Source organism: Larus michahellis, chromosome 3 (genome assembly GCF_964199755.1).
Source record: "Larus michahellis chromosome 3, bLarMic1.1, whole genome shotgun sequence".
Classification (NCBI taxonomy): domain Eukaryota; kingdom Metazoa; phylum Chordata; class Aves; order Charadriiformes; family Laridae; genus Larus; species Larus michahellis.
This window is the reverse complement of record NC_133898.1, coordinates 7,608,872-7,632,164: the sequence shown is the minus strand read 5'-3', so window position 1 is coordinate 7,632,164 and position 23,293 is coordinate 7,608,872. Positions and strand designations below refer to the sequence as shown.

General features: G+C 44.3%; 1 protein-coding gene across 4 annotated transcripts; it reads left to right on the top strand.

Annotated features, from left to right (window-relative positions):
- Window positions 1-751: 751 nt before the first annotated feature.
- ANKEF1 (ankyrin repeat and EF-hand domain containing 1) lies at window positions 752-19,522 on the top strand. 4 transcript variants are annotated; one of them, XM_074578469.1, is made up of 12 exons: window positions 752-862; window positions 2,004-2,170; window positions 4,501-4,564; window positions 5,608-5,994; window positions 6,450-6,649; window positions 8,114-8,263; window positions 8,992-9,115; window positions 10,026-10,848; window positions 14,680-14,906; window positions 16,192-16,373; window positions 17,579-17,722; window positions 18,744-19,522. In XM_074578469.1, exons 3-12 carry the CDS (start codon window positions 4,507-4,509, stop codon window positions 18,867-18,869), a joined length of 2,421 nt encoding a protein of 806 aa, XP_074434570.1. In that variant the 5' UTR covers window positions 752-862; window positions 2,004-2,170; window positions 4,501-4,506; the 3' UTR covers window positions 18,870-19,522. The 4 variants fall into 4 exon arrangements, with proteins under 4 accessions (XP_074434570.1, XP_074434572.1, XP_074434571.1 ...); XM_074578470.1 differs by having other exon boundaries at window positions 761-862; window positions 2,031-2,170; XM_074578471.1 differs by lacking the exon at window positions 2,004-2,170.
- The last annotated feature ends 3,771 nt before the right edge of the window (window positions 19,523-23,293 follow it).

The window sequence follows — 23,293 nt, the reverse complement described above, 5'->3', positions numbered from 1 at the left end:
CTAAAATGATGTTCTATATCGCCGTGACTCACCACTCAGTCCCAATGCCGCTTGTCGCCCGCCTTTCCACGCCGTCAGACCTGCATCCAGCCGTGGGTCACCGCTTCCCTGGCAGGAGAGATTTCATATCAAAACCAAACCAAACCAAACAACAACTTGCTTGTTGAACTCCCTCGTGCTGGAGGCATTGTGCAAACAATTCAAGAGCCAGCCTTGGCCGGGCAGGAGACGAGCAGCCTCCCCTCTGCCATCACCCCCTGCACCGTCATCGAGCCCACGGGGAGCAGCGGGACAGTTTGCGGCAGAAGGAAAGTGACGGAAAAGCAGGAGGAAAAGCTCGGGATGTCCTAGTGTTACTGGTGTTCGCCTTCCTGAACGACTTCTGCTCCCGCTCGCTTACACAGTTTTGAGTGTTTTCTCCCATTTGTTGGCACTGACATTTATTTCCACCCCCCTCCCCCCAATAAATCAGTTTCTCCGTCCAGTCAGGCCTAACAGCAGCTGTGTTTCAATTCAAGCCTAACGAGCCTTAATTTACCTTTACAGCGCTACACAAACCCTCCAAGGGGCGGCTAGGAACTTTGGGTTATACGGGAATCTCGCCGCTCCGTTTTTGTGGCCCGTGATTCCAGTAAAATTTGGAGGTGAACCAGCGTGCCCGGCCCCGCTTTCGGCGGGAGGGGAGGGAAGGAGGGAGGCCGGGCCGGCGCGGCGGGGAAGCGGCCGCCTCAGGCCTCGCCGGCCCGTTGCCAGCGCAGCCGCCCCGTTGCCAAGGAGGCGGCGGGCGGCTGTGGCGGGTCGGCGCTGAGGGCCCGGCCGCCGCCGCCGCCGCCAGGCTCTGAGGGAGCCGGTGGTTCTTCAGGTGAGTGGCCGGCGAGGGGCCGCGGCCTGGGCCTGGCGGTGTGAGGGAGGCCGGGTGAGGCGAGGTGAGGTCGGGGGGCCGCCGCCCCAGCGGCTGCTGAGGGGTTGGGGAGGGTGAACGCGGGCCCTCGGCTCGCCCGGGCGAGCAGTGCTGGGAGAGTTGGGGTTGTTCAGCCTGGAGAAGAGAAGGCTCCGGGGAGACCTTGTAGCAGCCTTCCAGTCCCTAAAGGCGGCCTACAGGAAGGATAGGGAGGGACTCTGGATCAGGGAGTGGAGCCATAGGATGAGGGGAAACGGTTTTAAACTGAAAGAGGGGAGATTTAGATTGGATGTCAGGAAGAAATTCTTTGCAGTGAGGGCGGTGAGCCCCTGGCCCGGGTTGCCCAGAGAAGCTGTGGCTGCCCCATCCCTGGAGGGGTTCAAGGCCAGGCTGGACGGGGCTTGGAGCAACCTGGGCTGGTGGGAGGTGTCCCTGCCCAGGGCAGGGGGTGGCACTGGGTGATCTTTAAAGTCCCTTCAACCCAAACCATTCTATGATTCTGTGCCACCCGGAGTGGCACCACGGAGCTGCTGTGCTTGGGATTTATCCAAAAAATCCCCCACGCTAGACATCGGCACCCCTCCTTAACGCCCGGCACCTCTCTCGGAGGAGGGTGGGCTGGAATTTACCTCAGTTTGTCTCTCCGCATCGCCTGGCGACTCCTCACCCCTTCAGTACAGCGTGGGGCAGCGCCGGCTCTGCAACATGCTCCCTTTCCAGCCGCTTCTCTCCCGTTAAAGCCAGCCTCCTCCGCAGGCCACCTGTCCCTCTGAGTTGCCACTCGCGAGGAAAATCAGCTAATGGCAGCTTTGTCCCTCACCCCAGGGGCTGCGGGAGCGGGTGCATACCCGGTTCCTTGCTCCTGGGCCCAGCAGCACCTCAGCACCAGCAGTCCTGGGGCCCAAGCTCTCCTCCTCCCCAGGAGCCATCTCCTCTTGGCCCCTCTCCCCAGCTGGCCATGGTCATTCCCCTGATTGCCAGGTGCTGCCTGGCCCCGCTGGGGCTCTGTCACATTCCAATTTGGGTGAATGCTGAAGCAACTGGGAGTCGCAAGGCAAACTGAAGACAAAAGAATGCGCATGTTTGTTTTGATCTAACCCAGCCAGCGACCGCAGGACTGTCTTTACAGCAACTCAGGACCGGGCCCGGTTTCCCAGCGTTGAGGCCGAGATGTCAGCACGGGGCTGAAACCTGCTCAGTTCAGAGAGGAAGGGACCATCGCTCAGCGCTAGGCAGTGCCTCAGCGCACGGCAAAGCATTTCTTGAGAGGTAACACCAAGAAAAGCTCAAAGAGAAAACCCGGCGTTATAGGCTGTTCATTATACTGGAATTCAGTTTTAGGAGGATTTTGCTGCATCGCTCCTATTAAACATTAGTCACAGCCAAAATCCCATGCAATTATTTGTATAGAGCTGTAAATACAGTGTGGCACTGTTACCATATTGGTATCTTTTATACCAGCAGACAGGGCTCATGCTTATCTCTGTGGCCAGCATGCAAATGGATTAAATTTAGAAAGTGCCAAGCTATTTTCTCTCACTAAAGATAAAACACATGAAAATTTTGTTTACTGGTTTGTGAATAGCGTTAATTAAAGGGATGTTTCCAACCTGAAATGTTGAAACTGAAAAATGTTGAAAACTTTCAAAAAGGAGTCACGGGTGCTTCCAGCAGCAGTCGAGCACCAGGCTCCAGCAGAGAGTCGGCGAGCGAGAGTGCTGGCCACCAGACCGTCCCTCTCTGTCACTGTACCTCGGTCGCAGCTTGGAAAGCTTTGTGAGAAAAGAGCAATCTGATTAAAATGATTTTCTTAATGCTAGGTGTACCGGGAAAAGGATTAATCTGAATTTGAAATGAGTTCATGCTCTCAACCAAAACAATGATACAAGCTGGCAGACTGAAGGTAGCGATTCTGTGGATGTTTGTCAACAGATAAAATTGTTGCTGAGCAGATGTTACAAGCGTGGGATTTATGATTATAGCTTCATGAAGCCCTCCCCAGAGTGTGGCTGTCTCACAGCCACGTTAACAATCCCTCATTTTCCATTAAAACATCTGTTACAGGTTAAGTGATAAAAACTGCATGAAGTACATATGGTTGGTAGCCCGGTTGGTAAATTTCATTTGCTTAATGAAAATTTGCAAGATGCTGGAGTTATATTTTCATTATAGGCGCCTGTTTCACTTGCTTGTAACTTTACCTGACTCTGGGTAGAGTTTTCTATCCCACCTGCCTTACTTTTATTCTGTTACCGTAGAAACTTCTAATAGAACTTGATCCAGTCACTTTCGAGAAATGATGTAAGGAAATATTAACCGCCACAGTTAAATTGTTACGGTTGTTTTCGTGTGAATTGTTGGTTCTTAGTGCTTTGAAGCAAAGACTTTAAACTGGGTAGGATCTCACTGGTGGTTGAATTGCGATAACATACTTCAATGTTGTGATGAAAATAAATTCACTTATGTTTACGGAAACAATTTTGTTACGGTGTATGAAGTATTAAAAGAATACTATGATAAGCATCTCAAAAGCACCAGGAAAAACTGATCAGGCTGAATTGGGCCTAAATTGGAATGGAGTGTAATACATTACCCTGTGAGCAAAAAGGAGAATGTGTGGTTAAGTATAAGGTGTGCTGTCAATCTCATCTCCTGAATGGGGCAAGGGTTGTAGGGGGCAAGTAAAAATACCTAATCACGTACTTATTTCACTTTAGTTTCAGACTTGTTTTGCAAGCGCGTCGTCTCATCTGCTGGAAAACGTGGCATTCTGGGACATGCTTATTCTGGATGCTTATACTTCAGGGCCTGAGTGTAGTGTTTGTGCAAGAGGTAGCACTAGCACTGTTTTGAATCTCAAGGATAATCCATAAAATAAATCCAAATCCATATGCTTTGAATCCGATATCCATTTGTGCCTTCATCAAGAGTTACTGACGGATTTTTACCAATTGCAGTGCTGCTCGCGTTCTGTAGCATTAACTAACCTATTTCCATGGAGAACATTGTTTCTTCAGTGTTTGCAGCTTCAGGGGGGAGAAAGAAGGGAAGAAAAAGCAAGTTTTGATCCTAAATGAGTTCCTGAAAAAATGCTGTGCAAAATCCATGTGCAAATAATGAATTAGAGCGGGAAGAAAGGATCCCATTTTTGGAAGTGAACCGAAGTTCCTTAGTGCTGCAGGGTGGTGGGAAACGGAACAAGAGTTTGAGAGAACATTTAAGCTTGTCAGCTGCATCTAAGTATCTCTAAAAACATTTTTCTTGCTGAATTTCAGTGGTTTTAGTACTGTAGGAGCCTTCCCTGCGGTACCTTCTTGCTGCTCCTCGCCACAGCCCCTGCAGAACTTACACTGCTTCTTTCCCTGTGCTCAGAAGCCAGGAAAAAATTCCTGTACTGAGGATTTGCTCAGAAATTACTTCCTAAAGTTTCAGGCTCTAAAAGCTAGACTCCACAGGGGATTCGAATTTTCGCTTCTACCAGGGCATTACCCAGACGTAGCCTTATTTCTCGACTCTACACTTTAGGAGTAGAGTGCTGCTATAATTGTAACCCCTGTCAGTAGAAAAAAAATAATCTCTGCATTTATTCCCTTTCACAGGACAATATGCCCCAAGAAGCACCACATGGTAAGGATGAGAATAAACAAGCCACAGGCGACGGATGTAAGTTATCACTACTTAATGATTTAATTGTGCGATGTAAGACTGAACTTTCTGTGTGATCAGAATGAGGGTTGTGTAAGACCTACACAGAAAAGAATGTAGCATTTAAGCAACATCATTTTTAAATGCAAGAAAGACCCCAAACCGTAGAAGCAGATGACCCATTCTGACCAGATTACATTGCAGAAAGTCTTTGCATTTTGGTGCTCACTTCGACGCTTCTGCAAATGAGCAGCTTCTAATAATGATTCAAATAAAACACAGCGTAGAGCTGATCAAATCTTTTACGACAAACAGTTTTTCTAGCAAAATGTGAATGTTTTACAATATTTTTGCAATGCTCCATAGACCGGCCCTCCAGCCACAAGTGCTGAGACTAGCTAACAGAGGCTAAAAAGCCTTAAAAAAAAAAAAGTCAGAACCAGGAAGCATGTGTTGCATCAGCCTGAGGGAACCTTTTTCTATGCCAGTACCCCCACTGTCTGCATACTTTTTCCCCCAAGGATTTTGCTGCAGAGAAATGCAATTTGCTCTTTTATGTATGTAGCCCAGCAGGAAGTTCATGCATCAGCTATGAAAAAAAAGACGGTGCTCAGGTATTGATGAAGTGATGCTGGTATCAATTTTATATTTCAGCAAGTGCAGAGAACACTGTGACTTGTGATTTATTTTTTTCCCTTTGAAGTACAAAAATGACAGATGATCAGCCTCCTCTTAGGCTTCCACGTAATCGTAGATTATAACAGTTCCTTGAATGGAAAGCAGTTACCTTACAGTTTCTTAACTTAATTTTCACCTTGAATGAGACTTCTTTAGAACAGTTTTAAGACTAAAAAGAACAATTTTGCAAAGTGCTACATGTGTTTATATAGTCTCTCTATATGCTATATGTACTAAATGAGATAAATTCATTCAAAGCTTAGTGCTCGGTCAAGTGAAAGTGGGTATTTTCATACCTTGAACATAATTTGATTCCTGTTCTTACTGGCGTATAATTATAATCACATCTCTGTGTTTACACGTTTTCCTCTCTCTCCATGCAGGCGTTACTTCCTTGAAAGAAGAAATTTTTTCTTATTCTAGGATGTTACCAGTAGATAACAGACTTAGAAACTTACAGATCTACAAGCTTCTTCAATGCGTTCACCAGAAAGACAAGAAGCAAATCGAAAAGCTGGTCCAGAATGGATTCCCCAATCTCATTAATTTCCCAGAGCCTGGGGAAGGATATAGTGCCCTTCATTTGGCCTGCGTTAAAAATGACACTGACATGTGCAGCTTCTTGCTGGAACAGGGAGCTCATCCAGATGTCCAGGACAAAATGGGACGTACTCCAGCAATGAGGGCAGCTGAGCTAGGCCATAAGGTGGTCTTGGATTTATTAGCGCAAGCTAAAACAGACATGACCGCTGTGGATAATGAGGGGAAAGGTAAGTAAAAGGGGACCTTACCAGACCAGAAATACCATAAAATGATTCCTTGCTGTGTTACACACTTGCTAGATGCGTTGTGTCCAATCCGTAGAGGGGAACCGTGGTTGAGGGTAATCCTTACAGCTCAGCAGAAGCTATCGGCCATCAGAGCTTTGATGAAAATGAAAATAATTCTCCCTGGACAGTCTAGGCCTTTATATCATAGGCCCCTCCAGCGCATAGCTGAAAGATAACTTGCAACTGAGAATTGTGTTCCTCCCATGACCTGTCACATTAAATTCTGGTTTACTCGCCAAGTTCAACGGCCCTAAACCAGAAGTCTTTTTTGCATAAAAGAAGTTGATGGGTCCCTATTGAAGGAGTTTGTCCGTTCAGCTGTGAAACTTACAGCCCAAGTAACTTTTCTTACCATACAGTATTGCACCTGAATCCCTGATGTTTTTTCTTTGCAGGTGTTTTGTTTTACTGTCTTTTGCCTACAAGGCGTCACTACCACTGCACACAAATTGCCTTGGATTATGGTGCGGATGTTAACAACTGTACTGCTGATGGGAAGCCTGTATTTCTACAAGCCTGTGAGCGAGCTCATGATATTAAAGAAATATGTCTGAATTTCTTGGAAAGAGGAACAAATCCCAATGCAAGAAACCCAGTATGAGTATTTCTGTAACTAAGAACATATATACAGGAGTACAGCGTAGTTACCAGATGACTAGAGTATATGACCTTAAATCCTCACATTAAAATAATAGATCAGTTACAAATGCTTAACGCTGTGGCCGTGCCTATTCCCTTCTTCTGTATCTCCCTTTTCTGCAAGAGCAGGGATTTAAGTCTTCTGCTTGAACCACATATCCTGATTTAGATTTTTGTAGGTTAGAGTGCAAGCAAATATTTTACAAAAACAAGATGTTAACTGGGCCAGCTCTTAGGAGGTGTGGTTCTCTGTACTTCAGCGGAGCAATACTGATTTGTACTTTGCCTTAATGTGCCCTAAGGTTTTTAGAGTTGAAATAATATTCACTAAAAGGTGAGTCCAGCATGAAAAATGTGACGGGGAATCAAGGCAGGGACAAGGCATAAGAAACTCCTTTCTCACTTTTGTATGTCTCAGTCATTTATTTGATTACTTCTGTAATTTAACAAAGACCTGAAGGACTAAAGCTCTGTGCCGATGATCAAGTCAAGGAGCTCAAGCTTCCCCTAAAAGCTGCCCGTGGCTTTTGCTTTGGTCCTGGTTTTGCAGTATCCTCCCTAGCTTGTAGCTATAGCAAAACCTATGTTTGGACATCCTCATCCTTCATGCACTCAGTGTCCCTCCAATATGAGAAACCTGTATTTTTTTGGTAATATGGTGGGCACATACCTGGTCGCATAATGGGAATGGTTTGCCAGGCCCAGAGAAAGACAGATATCGGGGAAGAACGTATGGTTCAGTGGAACACATCCACAGCTCACTGCTCTCTTTGCCCCTCTGTGGAGTGGCAAGTCAGGTATTCTAAGTGCTGCTGTGGGCCGACATGTTAATAGCAGGCGATCCCTATGCTCTGTTCTTGGGAAGGTCACCAGATCTACCAAAGTCAGCCATTATAAAGAAAATAGGTACTGCTAATCACAAACATACACTATTATCTAAAAAAATACATAGCACTAATGTATTAGAATGTGATCTTTTCCTCTCAGATAGAACAGTAGTGGAGTTCCCGAGTTGCTCTGTCTTCCCTATAGCACTCTTCCAGCCATAGCTCCTTATGCTCTTTCATGATAGAGGTGGTATTTTGTGTTAAATTTTGTAAACGTGCATGAGAGCATGCACACAGAATAAAGAATTCCTTAACTAAGGAATTAATTTGCATGGGGACTATTCAAGGGACTCAAGTTACTAACGTATTTGAGTTGCTGGGATTTGACTACACATATTCTGGCAGCATTATGACTAAATTCTAAAAGTTGACCTACAAATGTCTTTGAAACTATTAGACTTGTCTCCTTTTTTTGGTAATGCCTAAAAAGGAGACCTTCGGTTTTACGCCACCTTGCAACAATCAGATCGTATTGTTCCAACCTGAATTAGCATACGAAACAAATTCTGAATTGTTTTCTTTCTGCCTTGCAGGCTACGGGTCGCACAGCCTTAATGGAAGCTGCAAGAGAAGGCGTTCTTGAGCTGGTGCGTGGTCTACTTGAGAGAGGAGTCGATGTTAACCTGTTTGACCTTGAAAGACACAGTGCTGCACATTTTGCGGCCAAAGGAGGCTTTTTTGAGGTAGTGTCATTTGTGGTGTTAAAGCATGGCTGCAAAACCAAACCTGGGGTGGTTTTCCGTTTGATTTTTTTGGGGTTGGCTGGTTTTTTTGGTTGGCGTTCTGTGTGTTTATTTGGTTGGCTTTGTTTTGAGTCCAGTATCTCAGCTGATCAAAGCATAATAATCAGCAATCAAAAGCAGCTTTCTTTTTATGCATCAAAGGGAATCTAGCAGGGACAGAATCTCTCTCATAATTGCATAGCCTTTTTTGGTAAGGTACCTCTGCGTGCATGTGCTAGTGTGCCTGTCTGGTGTGACCAGCTCCACTGGAGAGTTCGTCTCTCTCAACGTGTAACGTGTCACAGCTGTGTAACTTGGATGAAACATTACCGTTATAAGAAGGACCGATGCAGACAAGCTGCAGGGTAGGCAAGTATATAAAGTTACGCAGTTTTGATTGTGCATGCAACATGAGCGTCACTTTAAGACAGCGGCCTGTGGTAGTCTGGCAGGTGTGAAGACGTTCAGTTGTAGACATCAAGGACCAAGGTTCTGTTTCCTCTGTTAGGTAAGCACAGCACTATAGAAAGCTTGAACGTTATGTGCCCGTTGATCAGCAGGGCATGAGAGAGAAGTTCACTATCTAAACTGGGAACATATGATATCGCATTTATTTGGAAGTCATTCTCACACTTTCCCATCTTCAGAAACAGACAAGATTTTTTGTAGTACTGTCTTTGTTTTTCTAGATTTTGAGGATTATTTCAGCATATAACGGAGATTTGGGCCTGATTGCTATGAATGGTAACACGCCGCTTCATTATGCTGCGGAGGGAGGATTTGCAAATTGCTGCAAGTTTATAGGACAAAGAGGTACATTAAAAATAAGTTGCACCACAACTATCACATATATTCTTTTTCTGTGATAACGGAAAGATTTCACTTTGACATTTATGAAAGATTGGACTCTCTGAGGTATCACGTGGCATATGTAATTCTCATTAATAAGTGCCTAACATAGGCTATTATGACTTATTTCTACTAATGTGGCTGAGAAAAAACATTCCTTAAAGAAAGCGGCAGAAACATCATGGGTTTGTACAATTTAGAACTGAACTGTATTAAGTGGGTCTGGTTTTAGTTGTATTTAGAAGTATTACATTGGAACTTCCACTAAAAAATTAATTTTTGGTTTGCTGGTCACTTAAAACAATTATCTCAGTGTAGTCATGGAGAAAACTCGGCGCCCCTGGGCACTGAAACATACTCCAACGAAGCTATGATCATTTTCTAACTTAATCAGGTAATTACATCACGTCAAGATTTGATTCAAGAGCACCATGCAAAATCCTATATTCTGCTCTTGTGATTCAAACGTTTAACTAGTGGTCCATTGCCAAATTGCAAGGTTGGGGTACAGGACAGTGAGTGACATTTTTATCTTAGTTTGTTTGTCCTTAATGTTGTTTACCACTTTAATTAAAAATGTAAAAATTTCACTGAACTTCTGCCTTTCTATAGATAGTCATGAGGGGACAAGTAAGCAGAGCATGGTTTGCCCAATGAATCTTCCTTTGGGAAACAAATACGGACACGCAGTTAACCTTCCAGTCTGAGATCACTGATGCGGTTCCATCTACCGTGACTATTCAGTTAAGACGGTATAAAATCGTAGGGCTGTGGCAATGAGTTGCATGTATATTACAAGTCTCTTGTATTACCTAATTAGGAATTCCACTGAATCAGTGAAATCCAATCAGTGAAATTGTGTCCATGTTTTTAGGCTGTGATCCTACGTGGACAAACTTGTTAACAAAGACCCCAAGAGCCGTTGCCAAGGAAGGCGGTTTTAAAGCAGCAGTAGCAGAATTGCGTAAAATCGAAAATACGTTTAAGAAACAGTCCAAGCCTGATGCTAAGGAGGACAACCCCCGCTGGGCACTGAGACTGTACGACTGGTCCTTAGAGCACCAGCCTGCCCTCCGCAAGGCATTTGAGGCTGTCGACCAAGGAGATGGGACTGTAGCTAAAGACGATTTTATAGCAGTCATTCAGAAACAGTGTGCCTTCGTGAACGCTGAACAAATACAGACTATTGCTGAAATACATGAAGGATCTCAGTCTGAGGGAATCAGCACAGAAGAATTTTTTAAAGGCTCTAAATACTTGCAGAAAAGCTGCCTTATAACATCCTTTGGACCCAAAGGGAAGAAGGCGAAGAAAGGGAAGAAACGGAGAGGCAAAAGAGGTATCGCCATCCCCGTGCCGATTTGCGTTATTCCGAAAAGCGCGTGTCTGCTTCGGGAAGATGGCTTGCCTGTGTACATGATTGAGGCGGTTCAGAACATCGCTGATAGCTGCCATTTTAACCGAGACCACCCGTCTGCCCATCCCGTGCACGATGACCGTGCCTGGTATATAGACGAGCCAAGGAAGGTGTACATGAATATTAACTACCTCGTCAGAGGAGGAGACATTCTGTCTCTACAGAAAGCATTTGAGGAGGGCGTGCCAGTAGACATACAAGATAAATATTACAAAACACCTTTGATGACTGCATGTGCAAGTGGGAACATAGATGTTGTGCAGTATCTTCTGGAACAGGGGTAAGACCATTTCAGAGATTTTTTTCTAAATTTCTATTTTGGAAGAGCTTTCAAAAGCATAAATTCCAGTAAACATTTGGATACAGCGGACTGTGGTTTGTTTTCTATTTACATAACATTTAATATTAAAGTTAGTTCCATAAGATCCTGAGCTACAGAGGGTTAGTTTACTATTTTTTTTTTTTCACATTTTAGTAACAGGGAAATAGAAACACCCAAGAAGTAAGTTCCCAGGTCTGAAATTTTTGGTGTTTGGGCTGTTGACATTTTGGTCACATGCAGAGTACCTACAAATCCAGTCGATTGGAACTGCAGTTAGTTCACACCTACGGCTCGAACAGTGCATCCTCAAAACTGAGCACACTTAAGGGGATAAGCCTTATAATTGCTTCCCTCTGCAGCCTCAGCAAGCTGAAGCAGCAGGATTTACACCAGAAGCATGGGCTGCTATTTGGTGTGTTCCTCGCTTTAGAAGTGCTTCAGTAATTTTGTGGCCTACAGACACACTTGTGAAAAATCTCAGCAACCGCTTAGAAATGAAAGCAATTTAAGAAAGATTGAGTCATACTTGTGTAATAGCATAATCTCTTCTTTTTTATTGTTGGACTGCTGTAGTCCTACAGTCATTCACATAAACACTTAAATTAGCATGTTTCAAAGATACATAGAATCATAGGGTTGGCAGGGACCTCTGGAGATCATCTAGTCCAACCCCCCTGCCAGAGCAGGGTCACCCAGAGCAGGTTGCACAGGAATGCGTCCAGGTGGGTTTGGAATGTCTCCAGAGACGGAGACTCCGCCACCTCTCTGGGCAGCCTGTGCCAGGGCTCTGCCACCCTCACAGGAAAGAAGTTCCTCCTCATGTTTAGGTGGAACTTCCTATGCTCAAGTTTGTGCCCATTGCCTCTTGTCCTGTCCCCAGGCACCACTGAAAAGAGCCTGGCCCCATCCTCCTGACACCCACCCTTTCAGCATTTATAAGTGTTGATAAGATCCCCCCTCATCCGTCTTTTTTCCAGACTGAAGAGACCCAAATCCCTCAGCCTTTCCTCATAAGAGAGGTGTTCGAGTCTCCTAATCATCTTGGTAGCTCTCTGCTGCACCCTCTCCAGCAGTTCCCTGTCCCTCTTGAACCGGGGAGCCCAGAACTGGACACAGCACTCCACATGTGGCCTCACCAAGGCAGAGTAGAGGGGGAGGATGACCTCCCTCCACCTGCTGGCCACACTCTTCTTGCTGCACCCCAGGATGCCATTGGCCTTTTTGGCCACAAGGGCACATTGCTGGCTCATGGTCACCCTGTTGTCCACCAGGAATCCCAGGTCTCTTTCAGCTGAGCTGCTCTCCAGTAGGTCAGCCCCCAAGCTGTCCTGGTGCATGGGGTTATTCCTCCCCAGGTGCAGCACCCTACACTTGCCCTTGTTGAATTTCATAAGGTTCCTCTCTGCCCAGCTTTCCAACCTGTCCAGGTCTCTCTGTATGGCGGCACAGCCTTCCGGTGTGTCAGCCACTCCCCCCCAGCTTTGTGTCATCAGCAAACTTGCTGAGGGTGCGCTCTATCCCCTCCTCCAGGCCATTGATGAATATATTGAAGAGGACTGGACCCAGTACTGACCCCTGGGGAACACCACTCGTCACTGACCTCCAACTAGACTCTGTGCCCCTAATCGCGACCCTCTGAGCTCTGTCTTTCAGCCAGTTATCTCTCCACCTTACTGTCCAGTCATCAAGCCCGCTCGTCCCAAGCTTCCGTATGAGGATGCTGTGGGAGACCGTGTCGAACTACTTCCATTAGTTTTGTTCTCCACCTATAGCTAGACTTCATTTGAACGTTTATTTCTCAGGAATAAGTGGCTGTAGTCATTGCTCCAATTCCTGCAAAGACTTAACAGCACGTGGATCTTTACACACCCTGGTAATTACGCCGACATTCCTGGAGCGTACGGGAAGTTGTGTAAATGTGTATATTCACGTTTTCCAAAGATAAGGATGCAAGAGTTAGCAAATTAATCTCCGCTGCTTTCGTCAAGCCTCACTAGACAGCACTGGAGTCACATCTCATCATACTTAACAGTTAGACCTAGAAATGTAATAACTTAGTTTTAAAAAAAATAGTACCAATTTTGAGATTTTTAAATTGGCAGAAATCAGAAAATGCGGAGGAAATTTATCAGTACAGTGTTTAGTCTCGCATCTTTCAACAGTGTGGACTTTCAGATACTTCCAGTTCGGCATGGGAGTTCAAATGCTTTTTACGGTACAACCTTTGCAGTACGGTGTCACAAATCCGTATCAGATGGAAAACAAAACATTTATCCAGAGCTATAGAAAATGCTGAGGTTTAAACATAAATTGGTTGGATCTACTTTCTGTCTCGTTCCAGAAAGACTTAGAAGTAAATTGAATTTGGGCTAAAGGCAAATTCAATGCTCGATTGGGAGAAAATGCAGAAGAATGTTTAAGTCAGTGCTGTGTTGTCCCTGTTCCCTTCGATCAGCTTCGTTCTGACAGAATGAAGTTAGCAAAAAGGATTCCGGGACAGAGTATCAGTACAGGCGTGAAGGCTGGGTTGAGAGAGAAAGCGGAATAACTGGAACGGCTTATTTTAATGAGAAATATAAAGGAAATGAAAACTGCATACGAATTAACCATAGCAGCTATGCAACTGAAAGATAACAAAGGTAAAACCGGTAGGCTGAGGGAATTTACTGTGATAAGATCTCACCAAAGGTAGCATTCTGAAAAAAGATTAAAAATGTAAACAAGAAAAGATGGATAGATGAATCTGTTCTTTTGATCCAGAGTTAAATATTAACCACCTGACCTGAAAAGCAAAAAGCTATTCCTGGAAGCATCTTCCTTCCTAATTTTTACTTCCTCCTCCCTCCCTGTCTTTTGGGAAGACAGCAGTTCTAGCGTAAGTGGGGCAGCGACCCTAGTTCAGTTCAGGCCCTCTAGGCTGCCCTAAATACAATGGAAAATAATTCGCTCTGCTCGAGTACTGGAGAATCCTCTCATGAGGTTTTGACTCCTCCTGAATCTGCACATTGTCCGTGTGCGAGATCGCAGATCTGGGCATGGATCATGGGCTGCGCTTTCTTCAAAGATACGGGGGAACCATATTTCTTCCCTTTTGTCACCATTAAGGGGCTCAAGTGGCGCTTGTTCCCCAAACCTTGCCTTCGGGTGCCCCCAGCCCAAAAGCTCCCGAGGCAGCCGGTTGCTAAGGGGCTGATAATGCTTTTCCCCTCAGCTTCACCCAAAGGCAGCACATTGCAAATCTCTCCCTCAAACTAGCCCTTGCATCCTCCAGAACCGTGCCAGTTTTAGCCTGGGAGCAGAGACAGATTGAGTCTAGTGACACAGTGGCTGAAAAAGTTTTAAATCCTCATATTTTCTGAGATAGACCATTTTGCCACATGTTTTAGAGCACCTGTTCGTGGCCCGCAAACATTCGGTTTTGAATTCCTTAATCTGCTTTTTGCTATTCTCAGTGAAGCTGGAACACAAACACATTTTAGAGGACTAAGCTGTTTGTTTGAATGCCCATTTTTCTCTGTACCTGTGAAAACCTCCATGTAGAGGACACTGTGTTGGCTTAGAGGGGGATACGAGCAACACCCAGGCAAGTTCTTACAATTAATATTCCATGACAAGCTACGTAGCAGATACTAAAATGGTTTTGGAGTAGCAATAGCAATATGAAGATATCTGTTTACATTGCATATGTCATTGCAGTGGGCAGTGAACATCGATTGTGCTTGGAGTTGGGGCTGTCACTGTATGTAGTAGCTTGCTTCATCTGCCACCACGCCTCTTACTCTTTTGTAGGGCTGATGTAAACGCAACAGACAATTTCCTGTGGACTCCCCTCCATCACGCTTGCTATAACGGACACCTAGATATTGCTGAGCTGATAGTGAAGGCTGGAGCAGCAGTGGATGCACCTGCCATAGGCAACGCAACCCCGCTAATGAGAGCCATTGAGATCTGCAGATTGGACATAGTCTATTTTTTAATTGAGGCGGGTGCTGACATTGAAATGACAAACAGCAACGGTAAAAATCAGTCTCTCCCCCAAAGGCCTGTTTCCTTATGTGTATACATGTTTTATTTAAAAAAACCCCTAAGTTCTTGGAACACTTTGAGAAGTGTTCTGAATTTTAATTGCTGTCAGGATCGGGATGAAGGTAAGAGTTAGGTTCAATTAGTTTTCTACAGTATGGAGTCACTATTCTAAGTATTCTGTTTTCCTGGGGTTTATGCATCTAGAAAATAAAATAACACGATTAATTACGTTATTAAGGAGGTTATTGCTCCTCACAGAATACATACAGAGTTATAAGTGACTTTAATGAAAAAAATTCTATCTAGTTATTAATATTATTTGATGGAAAATCAGATTTTAGTTGCAGCCAGTGTGTACTCTGCCACCCATTTAAATCACTTATGTTTATGCACAGGCAGCACTGGTTAAAAAAAATTTCTTGCCACTTAGCGTGTAAATATTATTCCCTGAGAAAAAAAATACTTAACAGAAAAACAGATCTGAACTGTTACTGAAGTGTTACCTCCTCACAGCAGATCCCTCCTTCAGCATTATTTCCTCTATTTTCAGGGTAATTTAAACAGTTAACATTTACGACATTTTAAACCCTTGCTCTAACACAGGAAGCAATATTGCTGTGTAATGAGACTTTGCTTCCCAAAATGCCTTGTAGGTGAAACCCTGCTTATAGAAGGTACGTGTATTCCCCATTTCTGTCACCACGTGAAGTTCCAATTCCCATGCACTTTAGTCTCCCAACTACTTTACAGCCACAGTGTCTCATCTCATAAGATCCAGGAGAGTTTTTCCTGTCTTAGGCACTGAAGGTGTTCAGCACTATTTAAACCACAGGGCTTTCCCTTGACTGCTTGCCAGCCACAGAGGAAGCACTGGAAGAGGCGGATACCTCCAATAACTTGGTCTATATTCCTAACCTTGTGCTATGCTGGCCGTTTCCTAGTGCTAAACGCTCTCAGCTCTCAAAGATCAAATCTACAACCTGCAGGACCGTTGTATTAAACTGCAAATATCAGGACAGCCAGAGCAAAGCAACCACGCCAAGAATTCCTGCAATATTTGGTTTCAAGGCTCAATTCTGCAGGCCCTTATTTCTGCAAGCGGTGCTGATGACTGCCAGACCTCACAGCAATGTCAGGCATGCTGCTGAAGCACTGAATGGTTAACAAAATAGAGGCCTAATTAAGTTCAGTTGACTGTAGTGTCATTATCCAGTTACAATAAGTGTCCAGGTTCATTTTCATGGCTCATACAGGTATTTGTTTCTTTAAATACAGGAAAGAATGCTCTTGATATTGCTAAAGTATTTGCAGATACTAGAATAATAGATCTGCTCCAAAATAAACTGGAAAATTTGCCAGAAGTCCTAGAAAAAAAAGAAGCAGGGAAAGAAAAAGTTGTGAAGCCAAAGTCACCTTCTACACTGACGCCTGTAGAGGTACAAGCTGTGAAAAAAGAGGTATGAGAAATGGTAACAAAGGATTGATTTGCTAATAGTTAGTAGAGCGCTTCTTTCTTTCACGTATTTGCCATCCATCTCTCTCCAAAGCTCTAAATCAGGCGGTTTTGTTAAAGTGAGTATTTTCAGAAGCCAGTACTCCTCCTTGACAGTACTCATACTTGTTCATTGGTTGAAATTTTGACTTGTATGAACAAGATATCTTCCCCAGTCCCACTTAACAATTATGCCCTGTATCACTGACAGGACACGGAAAAATATTTCCTCTTCTTTTCCCTCTTCTCCTGAAGTTTACAATCATCCAGCTCAGTTGTGGTAAATACTGAACAACTAGTAACCGTAATTCCTTAAAGGGAGCACCTGTTTCTTCAGAGGATAAAAGCAAGGCCCTTCAACTTAGGAGGAAGGTGTTTTTATTCTGCTAATTGGCTCAAGGAGTTCAGTATCAGGCTTGCTGACTTCTCCTTTCCCATCTTGTCCTGGATCCTTCCTCTTCTGCTGTTGACCCAAGTCCTGTTTCTCAAATCCCACACTGATGTTTGGCTGTTGTACTTCTGAGTGCCTTTCCTGCACCCCCTGGGAGGCCTTGAGCACCTTACTATTGCCCTAGTTCCCAACCTGACATCAGCCTCCCTGACCACATCCTGGTCATCTTACTGTGGATCGGAGCTTCGTGATTTACCAGTGGTACTTGTTGGTCAGATCTGGGATGCTCTTTAAAGAGAAAATGCAATTTTATCTGCATTGCTGGAAGTGTCCTTCAGCAGTCCTGCCCTGAGCAGTGTACTAAATATGTCCCAGTAGCCAAAGATCAGTTTCCCCCTTTCAAAAATATTTTGAATTTGTCAGGGGTAGTATAGGATGTCCATAGGCAGGAGGATGACAACCTCGGGTGCTCGTTTACTCATCACCCAGCACAGGATGGGATCGCCAGTGGTACTAGGTGATTGCCTTGTGAGTCTTAAAGAGAGCAGTTCATGTTTTAGTGTCCGAGAATGAGAGTCATCCTCTACCTTTTAAAAGCTTTCCATCATGAATTTTGGTTATAAAAAATAAAAGATCAGCTTGAAGAAAAACAAATTCCGAACAGATTAAGAAAAATACACGCATGGTAAATAGAGAGCAAAAGAAGTGTCAGATGATGCGGGATGTGCGCCTTGCTCCTGAACGCGATGTATTGGTATAACTGCTAACTTCTCTTTCAGCCCCCACAGGTATCTCTGCCAGTTTTAGAAAAACCCATTCTTGAAAAGACAACACGTTCCCTTAAGGACAGCGTTAATTATCTGAACTCTCTGATAACCAGTGGTGCTACCAAGAAAGATGACATCGCATTCAAACCCAGAAAAGTAAGTACAGTAACAAAACACGAGCACAGTTTCGTGTTAATTTAAAGGTCGACCTTGCTGTAGATCAAAACCCAGAACAATCTGATGAAATGAATTCACGATTCAACTAGCTTGTAGATGACATGACACAGGCTAGAGAGACTGCCACAAAACAACAGTAAACTAACGAGTTCATATATATATGCATATATGTATTATATACACACACATATATTTATATAAAACAAATTATCATGGAAATCAAGCTCTTGTCAGGTTTTAAAATAGGATTAAAGTGAACCCACAGTAAAAATACAAATACAACTACATTCATAGTATGGATTTTTATATTCTTACACTTAAAGGATAGGAGTCCTTGTGCATGGGACCGCCACCACCTTCTAATATGCCTTCTCAATTAGTTATCACGTGATTAACTGTGTCTGTGACAGTTACCAAACTAAATGGATCACAGTGCACTAAATATTTACTACCTAGAGTTAGAATACTGGAAATACAGTTTTTGTATCAGGGACTTGTTAATACTCATTCGCAAATAACTGAAAAAACAGAAAAAGAGGATCAGAGAGAGAAGTAATTTCTTAATTTTATTTTCTCCTTACAAAGGAAAAGAATACCATTGTTGACTGAGGGGTTTTATTTGGACTTCGCCGTTTCCCTAACCCTGTTTTGTGCTGGTTTCTGCAGTGGCCTCAGGGGAGTAAGGCTACCTTGCCAGTGACTCTACAGCTAATTACTATTTTCCACTCTGAGGATCTTGGGCCCGAATCAGTCATTCTAAACAATCAGCTTTGGATCTTCTTTCCTACATTATCCCTAATCTGAACCCATGGCACGTTACAGATTGGAAGTGACACAAATTGTGCTGTCTTCTGCTGGGAGGCCACACTGGTTTTCTTCTGTGTCTCAGGATGGAAAAAAAGAGTGCTAGAACATGGCTCTCTTTGGATAACAGTATCTTCTCAACACTTCAGTTGCAGAGGTCACATCCAAATTAACTACAAATACCTTTATTTTCTAGATTTGGACCCCTGAAGCTGCAACAGAGGAGCTAGTAAGAAAGCAAGAATTGCTCCGTGAACGCTTTGCTCTCAATGGCCACTCAGAAAGCTTCACGACGCCCTTTAATAGAAAAGTTACGGAATAAGCACACCAGCTGGAAGAAGCCACTTCAGCACATATTTTGAGGGGACAAAGATCTAAAAGGCTGCTTCTCTGTAAGGAAGGAATCGTGTAGTGCTCAGTAAATGTATCTCAGTTACGATTAAGAAAATTGTGGCAAGTTTTTCCTCTGTAGATTATGCTGCTCACACACAATCTTTTGTTACGGGCTTAGTCTGGAAAAATGTTTATCCTCATGTGATTATTCTAAGTCTTGAAGCTGGCTCAGTGTGGTTCATGGAATGGCCGCTGTTGTGACACACACGTGTCCTTTTTCTTTGTAAAGGTACGGCTTTATGAGGCCATTTTTCACCCCAACATAAAATTTTGTCCTAGAAGATATAATTGATACCCTTTCTACTAAAAGGTTATAAAATATGAAGATAGCATTCAGAAATTATTTAAGACACCAGTTGTTCTTGGTTGCCTGCAGAGGCAACAGAAAGTACAGGATTTGCAACCAGGACTACTACTGTCTGGCGTACTGTTTTCATGCTCTCTCTCATACGCTTGCAAGACTGCACAAACCTTTCTCCTCGCCCATTGAGGATGTGTTCCCCAACTGCACTGTTGTAAAGCCGTTACCAAGACCTTTAAATATTTTCGGCAAACTTGAAAAAACGTTCAGAGATTTTCTGACTGCAGAGTCTTGTGTTAAAAGCTACATCCACAGCTAATCCAAATCAGTGCTTGCCCCCGCAACAGCGAAGTCAACAGATACTGTCCCTGCCATTAAAATGGGTTCTTGGCTGGGAAGGACTTGGTGTCCTAGAAGTGACGTGACCAGGTTGTGGTAATTCAGTATGAAGAAAAGGTACCAAAAGTTCATTATAGGAAGCGTATAGTGTCAAGATTCATGTGATGGGACCAGGCCAGAACAGCCTGCGTTCTGCTGAGAGACTCAGCACCTCTTGAGTTCCGTTGCATATGTCTGCAAAATAGTTTGCAGCACAAAAGCGAGCCTGATTTGGAGCTTCAAAAAAGGCAGTAAAAGGTGATGAGTCTTGAGTAAGCAGAGGCTGGAAATACTGGGAATGTTTAGCTTAGAGAGGAAATAAGTGGGAGGGAATGCCATAAAATATATCTAAAGATGCAAAAAAGTGTGAAGTGAACTGAAACCTTCTATCTATTCTTTCACGGGATACAAGAACATTCAGACTACAGAAAAAAAAGAGAAAGCAGCACACAGATATTAAATACTGTACAATTTGTAAATAGCCTGTGGAACCCTCTGGCCCAATTATCCTTGCAAACTTAAAAGAACAAAAAAAATATTTACATAGGTTGTGAGAAGAGTAGTTAGATAATACATAAGGGATAAAAATCCCTTGTGTTTCAGGACCTCAGCTAATCACTGTTGGCAGACGATAGAGAAAGTTTCCTGGCAATGCCGTTCACTCCCCGATTGTCCAGTGTGGTGATGTGTGTGTCCCTTGGGAAAGAAGGCGACACTGGCCTAGACAGACACCGTAAATTAAATCAGCTTCTGGTTTGATAGTACCTATTTTTCAAATTTATTTTAACGTTGAGAGACTTCAAGAGCTGTCTGGCTCAAAAGTACAGCTACTTTTGAAAATTTGTTTTCAAACATACTCTTCTTTTTTTTTTAACTGCAAGCCTTGAACTCCAGAATCTGAGCTTCAAACTGTGTTCCTTCCTTCTGGTTCATCATTTCTTGTAATAAGAACCAAGTTTTGCCCTTGTTGATGTGTGTGACGTGGGATTTCCACGCCTGGATTTGCGTAGGTATGAAGAGAGCAGAGTGGAAGATCATTGGGGAAATCCTGCACAGTCGCATTCTTAAAGACACCAGCACTGCCTGCATGACACTGCGTGCAGTGATCCCTTTTTAACTCTAGCTGGGCATCCTGATGTAAACGTGGTATTTAGTAGATAACCAAGACAAATGCAAAGCAAGTAGATGTATCTAGTGAGATCCTATTTTCAAATACCATCACCGAACGTACCATTTGTATGAATGCGGTTGTGCACGAGTAGTTTATGACAAGTTGCTTACATTGAGAAAATACCCTGGTATGTTTAGCATTTTAATAGTTCGGTATAAAGAAAGACTTTACGGGCAAGTGAGATACCATTTCAAATATCAGCTGTCTTGGAATGCTTAACAGCAGCATATCATCTTGGCCTGTCAGCATAAAACTTCTGCTGGCTGCAGATGATTGTAAATAACAAAAATAATAGTGTTAAAGTTAGGAGGCAGTGCAGGCAAGGAGCAGGGGTGCCCGTGAACAGTTGTAAGTAAAACTACATCTCTAAAAGGAGCAGAGGCATGGGGTGGATTTGCTGAACAGTAGCCATCGAAATAAAAATCAAGCAACGCAGCCAGAAACTCCTAACTCATCCCGCAAGGTAAAACTGAGTTTCTGGCAGGGTTATGCTGTGGAGGTTAGCTGGGAGAGTTCTGCGCTGGGGGAGCCAGTTGCTCAGCACTCCTCTCTGGAAGTGCCACGGAAGTACTCCTCCCTTGGGTAACTATTGCCGCGTTAAGGAACGGAGCGTTTTCTGCTGGCTGTGTTCGTCAAGGTCGCTGTCAGCAGATTGGCAAGAACTTGAATGCAAAGGGAACAAGCTAACCTGGCCAGCAGAAGGGGCCGTCTCCTGCATCAGCTCAGGTCACGTTGCAGAATTAGGCTTGTTGGCGAGTAGCCTCTGAAAAGGTTGTTTGGAGAAGGGGGCTCCAAGAGGGAGACATTTTCTGTTCCCATGGGAAACCCTTATGGGCATCATCCTTGTGCTTTTTCATCCCAGGCAGAACAGGCTACAGACTCTCAGTCTTTAGATGTTGTCCCACAAAAAGAAAGGCTGAAGAGCTGCACTTCAGCTCTTCATGATCAGCCCACAACACGATGGCTGAGTAGAAAGAAATACTTATGCTCTTGGCCTGCTGGCTTCTCTGTAGCTCCCTGGTCTTCTCCGTAGCAGGCTGCCCAAAGAGTTGGGAGACTTGTCTCACTGGCTACCATCCCATCTCTCACCCAGCCCTCAGCCCAGGACTGGCTTTCCGCAGGAGCATGGTGCAAAAGGACAGAAGAGGCGAGACCCGCTCGCTCGTATGCAGCGGTGAAAACGGCTCGTTTTGTGCAAGAGAAGAAACATTTACCAAACGTACGTGAGGGACATTACACAGGGCTCCCTGTCCCGGGGATCTCCGTCCCCACCCCCAGTTGTTTGCTCAGGCTGGCTCGGTCAGTGCTTTTTGCTGCTATCGCAATAGAGAGCAAAGCACCGCTCTCTCAAGCGAGAGAGCCTTCTGGAAAGCTGAATCAGTTGTATGTCAGAAAATGAACCGAGAACAAGGAAACCTGCAGGTGGGAGTTCAAACAGATTATGCCTGTGACTCAGTCTCTCGAGGTAGGTAGTACAAGTGAGAAATAAATCAAAGAGAAAGCAATGCAGAAAAATTAAGCAGGCAGAGGGCAGCAACACTGAAAGGAAAAGGAAAGATGAACTCCACACATCTACACGACGTAAGACTAGATGAGTTGTACGCTACTTTTGGTTCACAATCAGGCTGTAATCTAACCTTAGTCACCCTTTGTGATTTGCCTTTGAAGTTCGAGACACTTGTGAAGTCTTCAAGTATTGTTTCAAATGACGGCGAGTACCTCAGGCTAGCAGCTCTCGACCCCCAAGAGTGCTTCACGTACCGCTCCATTGCAAAATGGGGGCAATTAGATTTCTCATCCCCTCATTTCCAACATGGGCTATTTTTAGTTGACTTGCAAAACACATGAAATTAGTTAGGGCTGGGTATTGCCGTTGCAGATACCACTGGCACACATTTATGTGCTCAAAACTTTGTAACTCCGGGGTGCTTTTTAAAAGGCTGCTCATTATGTAGGAAGCCCCAGTGCTGAGTAACAGACTCTAAATTCATCAGGCACTACAGGGCATGAGAGTCACTGGGCACCAGGAGGTATCTGATGGACAAGACCTCAGTGAATCATCAGCTGCCTCAGGCCTATCTGGAACTTGTTTCAGTTTCATTTAAAACACCCAAACCAACCACCACCACCACCAAAAGCCCCACATCGCCATTGGGGTCCTTTCTTCTCACATATGGGGACAGTTGGACTTACCCCCCCCCCCCCAAATTCCCCATTTCATCCATATCCCCCACCCCAGCAACCCACCCGTTTCTACCCAAAATGCAAACACGCACAATGTGTCCCTTTGTGCGGTTCCTCTGACCCTGAGACTTCTCGAAGCTACTCTACAGTGTCACCAGCTTGCCTCTACTGTCGCCCTTCATCTAGGAGGGAGACGTGACCAGAGTTATCTTATGCTAAGCAAACAGTACAGCAAATCATCACTTCGATATGACAACAGCTTCAGTAAGAGCCACAAGATGAGATACATTTGGCAAGAAGTCCTCTCACCTCTGTCTTT